The sequence below is a fragment of the Alosa pseudoharengus genome, unplaced genomic scaffold, assembly GCF_046254945.1.
Source record: "Alosa pseudoharengus isolate Yale_2024_CS ecotype anadromous, Long Island Sound unplaced genomic scaffold, YU_APseudo_1.1 YU_APseudo_1.1_scf_1, whole genome shotgun sequence".
In the NCBI taxonomy this organism is placed as follows: domain Eukaryota; kingdom Metazoa; phylum Chordata; class Actinopteri; order Clupeiformes; family Clupeidae; genus Alosa; species Alosa pseudoharengus.
The window spans coordinates 20165035-20173095 of record NW_027468564.1 but is presented as its reverse complement, the minus strand read 5'-3'; the positions used below and the strand labels follow the sequence as shown (position 1 = coordinate 20173095).

Sequence of the window (8061 nt, the reverse complement as noted above, 5' to 3'; positions counted from 1 at the left end):
CACTGTAACAAATATAGATTTGGTTGTACTAATTTTATGTCAGTAAAATTCCTTATTTTGCCAGGTTTTTTTTTATTATTTACAATGTGTTGTCTTCTGTTTTCTGATCTCACCGTGCATCATGGTGTGTTGTTGAGCCAGCCTCAGCCATGTCATTCTTCATGGTCCCACAGCCATGTGCTGCAGACTCTGGTCTGAGTGTCTCACTGAGACCTGCAGCCTCCTCTCTCTCCTGAGAGACACTCATGCCAGCAGCAGGTGTTCTATAGGGTTCTCAATACTAAAATGACAAACTACAATCCATATCATACACAATACCTTTACAGTTTATTGTATAAGCTCCAAATGGCTTCAAGTTCAATCGATTATATATTACCATGCCTAGCAAAGAACAAGAGACCACAACTTCCAAACTCATAAACACTAGCCTACTTATTACAATGAACACTTAATACAATTAACACTGGACATTGGACATTACATTCATCTGTAATGAAATTACTTACGACAGCCTGTTGTCAAGAGTTTCATCCGCTCGTTTTTTAAATGAAACGCATTTGCCTCAGACACTCCCTGAAGAGAGAACTGGCTGGACTTGTTCACTCTCAAGAGTTTAAAGTTACTGGTTCAGTCGCATTACTGCGAAAAAAAATGTGCCAGTGGCACAACTGCTAAAATGACCTTATGTATGTTCAACTCTTTCATCCTGTTAGAGAAATGTAAATCAAATGTATCTGTATTCTTATGTTGGAAATTAAGAAAAAGTTATTGCGCTGACTTAAAACACATAAATGTGCTGTTCTTATTTATTGCACTGCCATAAAACATGTAAGTGTTCTGTTTTTATTTATGGCTAAGCCCCACCAAGATGTTCAAAAGCCCCCCCCCCCCCCCCACAAAAATATTGTATTTCCTTTTTATTCTTTTTTTTTTTTTGGTTAAGAAAATCGTAACATGCCTGCACTTAACATAATAAACCAGATTATGAGTTGAAATAAATACTAATACAATTAGGAGTTCTCTTTAATTTGGATATTGTTTCCGAGAGCGCTGACGGGAGGGGCTAGGGGTGAGGGCTCACGTTAATGTTACATTTTCTGAAGGGCCGGTTTGGTTTGGCAACTTGGCACTCGGCGTAAGAAATAAGAGAGAAATTGACAAAAGAGATTACAGATCACAGAGTGAAATTTGACCAGATGGATATACGAAGTTACCTGATGAGTGTGAGGGAAAATCAGAGCAGAGTGAGTGGCAGATCAGCTGATGCTGACAGAGCCTGCGCAGTCAGTCAAGATACTAGGTGTACAGGTCGAGTCTACTTGTGTCCATGAACTAACGTCCACCCAAAACTACTTTATTATTTCATTAATTATGGCTAACTTAATGGGGAAAATCCGGAGAATGTGTTGGAATGTGAAAGCATGGTAACAACGAGTTCGAACGTTCTGGCCGATGTTTTCAAAAAGCTGTCAGTACTGTAGGAAGAGAACAGAACATGTTCTGTTCTGCTTAAATAGAAATCCATTTAACCTCAAAGTAGCCCAACGCTTCTTTGGTAGTACAATGAGGGCCCTTGCATATAAATAGAGGCATGGATAACTTCGTAAGTGTAAAGATAGTTTGTTAAACTATTGTTTCTTGTGTTGCGCGCTGAGACTTGTCACTAGTGTTCCTCTGTGTCTCTCACCGGCGTGCGCGCGAGGGTGTTTGTGTGCGCGTGCGTGTTTGAGTCTCCCCCTTCCTCCTGTGTGATGGAATGTGCCCGGGTGGGAATAATAATAATTTTTTTAAAAAGGATTGATAAGGGGTGAAATTACAATAGGGGATTAATAAGGACGTTTTATACGTTTAGTAAGAGATTATGATTAATACATGTGAGTGAGATGTGTTGTAGTTTTGTGAAAGTGAATGCATAGTGAAAGATTTATTAGAAGTAGTAGGTTTGTTATTTGTATAGTGGACACCACCTGCTGCCCAGCATGGACGGATTATGAACTTTCGGGCCCCTGGGCCCAGATGTATTAAGGGCTCCCCACTAATTGTTGCATATGTGGGGGGGGGGGGGGGGGGGTTCAGTGTTCAATTCAGTGTCCTCCCCCAGAATTTTTTTTATTTCTTTGATGTGATTTCCTGTATTCTGGTCCATTTTGGGGATGGCCAATACTTAAATTCAATCAGATTCATAGCCTACATCCTGATTTGTTGATATTCAGGCAGTGATTCCATGCAAAGGCTTGGGCTTCAGGGCCCCTTGACCCCTTGGGCCCCTGGGCCTGGGCCCGGTAGGCTGTGCAGTAATCCATCCCTGCTGCCCAGTTCCTAGTCCTAAAGAGTACATGCTAAGCATTCCATTTTACACAGAAATTCCCCTCTAGTTCCCCTTTTTAGTTACTTCCTTGTCACGGGTGCAGTAGGCAGACTCATGTTCAAATGAAAAAGATCATGTGTGCGACTTTGAGAATGTCAGGGAAGCAAGCTCTGTGGACACTTTTTGTAAAAACATTTATTTTTCTAGCCTAGTTTTAAACGTACACCACTTTTGTTTATTCATTGCCCATTTTCATTGCCCATTTTCACATTTTTTGAAATATGGGGGCGGAAGGTTAGCAAGTAAGAGGGGTTGGTGTGGATATGGATTTGTGTGTCATCAGCATAGCAGTGAAAATGCCATGTTGATGTAGTATATAGCCAAGTAGGAGGATGTTGATAATAAAGAGCAAAGGTCCAGGAGACACGTGGGGGACATGCCAAGTAATGTCTCTAGCCAGGTTAAGAGGAGGCTATGACAGACATAGTGCATTCTTAATTAAAGTTAAACAGCATTGCCAGTATTACAGTATTATTGTGTGTATGCATGTGTGTTTGTGTGTGTGTGTGTGTGTGTGTGTGTGTGTGTGTGTGTGTTATACACAATATACTGTAATGGCACAGACCCTGAACTTATGTTTGTTAACACAAAAATACTGTCGTACTTCACTCCGATTGGTGGTCGTGTCGTGTCACATTGCTCGGCATTTGATTGATTTTCATGACATTTTGGTAAAGACCTACCAAGTAAGAAATTAAAGAAATTGAAATAGCAAGTTAAGATTTTTCCAGTCGTGTCTATGTGACAATGACTATGTAGTGGTAAGAAGTGTTTTTGTCTTTGTAAGAGAATTGGATTTGTATCCTCTGTGTTTTCTACATCTATCAAATATCCCCATTTAGTATTAGTCAGTTAGTTCCCCTTTTTAGTTACTTCCTTGTGCTTGTACGGGTGCTGTAGGCAGACTGTGTGCGAGTTTCAGAATGCATTTTGACATCTTAACCGCAGTACACATGCACTGTGGCCAGGGCGAAGTCAGACATCAGCATTTACAATCTCATTATTGCTGCCCAATGCTCTCTGTATGAATAGGATTCCACCAGTTCAGTACTCTCATTATTGCTGCATATCTGATCTGAATACTTTTTCAAGTAATAATATGTAGCATTTCTTCTGCTTTTCCAAGCAACTGAATTCACAAAAATTATGGTTGTAGCTTTTCAGACCTGTTTTAAATACTGTATCCCATCCGACCATGCTGTTATTTTGTTACTCCATGTAGCAATAAGATTTTAACATATGTGATACAAAGAGCATTCCAATAGGATAGGCCTACTCTGTGATGTTGCCAAAAATTAACTTAGGCTTAGGACTTAAAGGTTGTATCAGCGGTTTCAGGCCCAAAAAAGGCCCAAACATAAATGATCACATTCATCTAATCTTTCCTAACGATCCGCTAGCTGCCTGCCCCATAAGCAGGCCGTCAAAAAACACGTCTCTGTAGACAGCCTAGGCTCCGAGATCTGTACACAACAACAATTTTACCTCAAAGGCAAAATGAAGTGTTTCAACCAATAACCTACGAGATGCGCGTTTCGGAGAGTTTTAATTGCACAGGAGGGAGGGGGAGGGAGTAGCGAGCTAGCTCTCTGTTTTGTTTGGACATCAACAGAAGTGACGTATCCCCGCTATCGCTCATACAACCTTCAAGTAAGACTCCACCAGCCCAATGCTCTCTGTATGAATAGGATTTCACCAGTCAAGTACTCTCTGTATAGTCACATATGACATATGTGTGTGCGTGCATGTGCACCTTTCTGCCTGTCCATTCCTACTAACTTTGGGTTATCATTCAAGCATGCAGTGTCACATCTATTTCACACTTCTGCAATCACATGGGTGGGAATAGAGAACCGGTTGAAATGGTTGTAAGTTGTAAAATTCCCTCGGAATCGTACGCCCTCAGCAGTATCAAATCCTCTTATCAATGCTGACATGTTTTTTTCCAGAGCATGGTCAATGAATCGTTGAACAGAATGTGAAATTGAAACACACAATGAACTTCAACATGCTTTACATTATTACCACAATACCAAATAGCCAAGCATCTGCTGAATTAATATGTAAAAAAGAACCTTTCCATTTAATTTTAAAATGTTCAAATGCAATCTTAAAACGAATGTCTTGAAAACAACACAACTTCCATTGTTTTTAACACATCTCTGTGTCCAGATAGGGACAACACAGTTTGTGGTGTTTACTTTTTTATTTGTTAAACAAAGTGTGTTAAAAATAACACAACTTGCGTTAAAAACATGACCAGCGTTGTTTTTAACACATCTCTGTGTCCAGATAGGGACAACACATTTGTTTTAATAGTGTTATTTGCAATACATTCTACACTCTATTCAGATGTAGAGACAATGACAACTATGGAAAGGCTGAAAACACACAGAATATTGATAAGAGAATTGATACAATAACTTGTAGCATAAGTAGCTTCCTGTTCCCAGTGTAAAAAATAAATAAATCACTGGATTTACTTGATTTCATCATGTAATGTAATGTTTCATCATTTCATCAGGGCAAACTTCTACCACCATTCCCAAAATGTTATTCCAACCAATACAATAAATTTGCGCTTATAACGAGGTAAAGTGCGAACAACTTCTGAGGGAATGTCCAATCTTCATCAACGACATACCGTTGTACCTTACATTGTCTCCGTCTGTAATGTGGAATCTAATAGGCTAATTCTAGCTGGTGCCGGAAACGGACACCCATGAAACGCCATTTTTGTAAAGATGGCTGCGGTCAATTTCAAACTTTTTTGGCTGAAGTAGCTAGGCTAGAATGGGCCATTGAAATGAATGGGGGCGGGACTTAGTCACTCTCTCCAGTTATATTGAAGTCCTTTTAGGCAAGTCCCTCCACTCAACGGCCATATTGCAACGCTTTTTGAGCACTCATCGGGCATCCTATTCAACAGAAATGCGCGTGTGCAAGGCTTCACGACACCAATCTTGCTCCAGTGGAGAGTTCACATGATCACATGTTCACAAACACATGATTGGCACGACGTCTTCACAACACACCGTATGATTGGCTCAATGTATCACATCACACCACATGATTGGCTCAATGTATTCACATGTCAACGTTTTGCCGAGGAAGGGGTGGGATATGTTTAGACAACAGCCATATTGGCGTTACAAACTAACCCCATGCATTTCTATGGAGGATTTTTTGAGTGCTGTGTCTCCTCATTAGAAAGTCGCTGGTTATATATAATACCTCCATGCACAACATAGCTGCATCACATCCAAACAACACCCAGGTTCACATGATGTCTTGGGAAGTCACATGACCAATTAGGAAGTGATAAGTGTTTGCTGGCTGCAAGTCAGATTATCTTTGTGTTGGTGTTGTCAGAGACTTTCTTTGGAACATCTTTTGTGAAGCCTTGCTCACACGCATTTCTGCTGAAGAGGATGCCCGATGAGTGCTCAAAAAACGTTGCAATATGGCCGCCGAGTGGAGGGACTTGCTTAAAAGGACTTAGGTGCTGTGTGCGAGTTGGGCTCCCTTTTCATGCAGGTACTGTTGGTCATGGTAGAGCATGTTTAATCACTGCCATTTGAATTTTAATACTTATTTATTTCATTTTATCAGGGTAATTTCTAGAAGCGTGAGTCTACTCTTCACGGAGGACACAAGCTTCTGCATGGAGTTTTAACATTGTTGTGATCACCTCATTGTGACCTGAGCTGCTGGGCTGCATTGGTAAATTCTAGCCTGGCTAACGTCAGACCTCATCTCATTGAGATGGGGTCTGGGAACTAGATATTCATTTTCTTTACGAATGCCTAGAGCCGTTTATTGGGCACTACGAATGTCTATCAAATGCGTCTGTACGTAGCTCATAACGGCTTCGGTGTGTCGTCATCGTCTTGCTGCCCTCCCTCCGTTCTGTGATTTGTCCCCTAACTGAGGCAAAAGTTTGCTCCATGGAATCCATGCTGCCTAGCAGCGTGAATAAAATTGCGCGCGTAAGGCAGCATGGGAAAACCCAGGCTAGGTAAATTCCTTAATACAGTATGCACATTTTTCATTGAATGTTTTATACCTGCATTGGAACATGTTTTAAACTACTTTCTCTGTCCGTAGCAATGGAACATTCACCTTTTTGTCTTCATGTGTCAATGAGCTATGGGACAGTTGAGCATACTGAAAAGTAGGCCTATATTTTCTAGTTATGTTTGAGTTGACTATGCTATGTTAGTGTAGCCTGGGTGTTCCCATGCTGCCTTGCGCACAATTTGATTCACGCTGCTAAGGCAGCCTGGAGACCATGGAGCAAATTTTCGCCTGAGATAGGAGACCAATCACAGAACAAGGGGGAAAGCAAGACAATGATGAGCTATGCACAGACGCATTTGATAGACATCCATGGCACCCAATAAACGGATCTGGGCATTTTTTTCAAATACGAGAAAATTAACGTTTGGTTTCCAGACCACGTCTCATTGAGAAGTGGTGGCGCTAGCCAGGCTAATGTTAGTGAATGTGTGTGTGATGTCTGTATGCCAATTAGACCTTGAACCTTGAATTTCCCCATGGGGATCAATAAAGTATCTATCTATCTATCTATCTATCTATCTATCTATGCTGTTTAATGAGGCTGGCAACTAACATGCTTGTTTTCTCCTGAAAAGGGACCAGGCCAGCCACTGTTTTCCTGTAATTGATACACATTTCTTTATTGTGTTTGTTTGGTTGGTTGGTTGGTTATCTGTGATTTTGCCTCTGGGCTTACTACCCATGTGCCCCATTCATAGTAGCATTGTACATTAATTAGTGGTGTTATTGATGCTGGTGGTTCTCCTCCCTAACTATGTCTTCTGCTTAGGCTATCCCTGTACAAGGCCAGATCCACACTGATACTTTGCCCCTTCTTGCCAAGGGACCACATTGGGAGACACTGTCTTGGTGTGTACTATAACTACAACACGGTGTGATATGTTGTAGTGGTATCTGAAGACCTTAAGTACTGCAACAGAACACGTGTGATATTTTGTAGTGGTATCTGAAGATCTTGAGTGTGTAGGCCTACTGTTGCTGTTTTGGACGTGGGTCTGTCGCCCGCGACTTCGCTGTTTCTCTGTGCTGGTAGGATTTGCAGCGCAGTGGCTGGTAAGAGCGCAGCGCTAGTGACTGATGGCGGTATTGACTGCTTGGACTTCTTTTTTACTGGACAAGACTTTTAGGGTGGTTCTGCGACTGCAACTGATATGAATTATGAAATGCTGATTGCAGCAATGAATATTTTAATAGTATTGCTGGCTATCTGAACCTAACTTATTTAATTAAAAAAGTAAATAAAGTAAGATTATTATTCTTTGTCATTAGTCATTCCTCTGCCCACCACATTTCCGTTAAATGATTTGCCTGGTCACAGGGCAGGCAACCCAACCAGTAGACCCGCGTGACATTCACATTAGCCGACATGTTAATCTGTGCCCTGTATGGAATCTAGGGATACTCAATACTCTTTCTAAACACCCCATGCTGCCAGTTTAGGAGCAATTGTTGTGAAAAAACTGGTCCACTTCTCTGAATCCAATTAGCTATTAACCACTTAACTATTTACTAATTAGCACTCTGGAACAAGGTGTCCATAGGAGACAATGCAGACAGGAGATCTCTGAAGACTGTTGATCTTTATTCACTGTATTGCAGTGATAGTCCAGCCT

General features: G+C 41.1%; 1 protein-coding gene across 4 annotated transcripts in view; it reads right to left on the bottom strand.

Moving 5' to 3' along the window:
- LOC143122857 (NACHT, LRR and PYD domains-containing protein 3-like) overlaps positions 1-774 on the bottom strand; it is a 19113-nt gene extending 18339 nt beyond the window's left edge. For 2 of the 4 annotated variants that reach the window (XM_076283792.1, XM_076283822.1), the window contains exon 1: positions 114-774. In XM_076283792.1, coding sequence (XP_076139907.1) covers positions 114-247 — 134 coding nt within the window. In that variant the 5' untranslated portion in view covers positions 248-774. The remainder of the gene's footprint in view (positions 1-113) is intronic. The other 2 variants (XM_076283802.1, XM_076283813.1) reach the window with 2 other exon arrangements.
- Between the last annotated feature and the right edge of the window lie 7287 nt (positions 775-8061).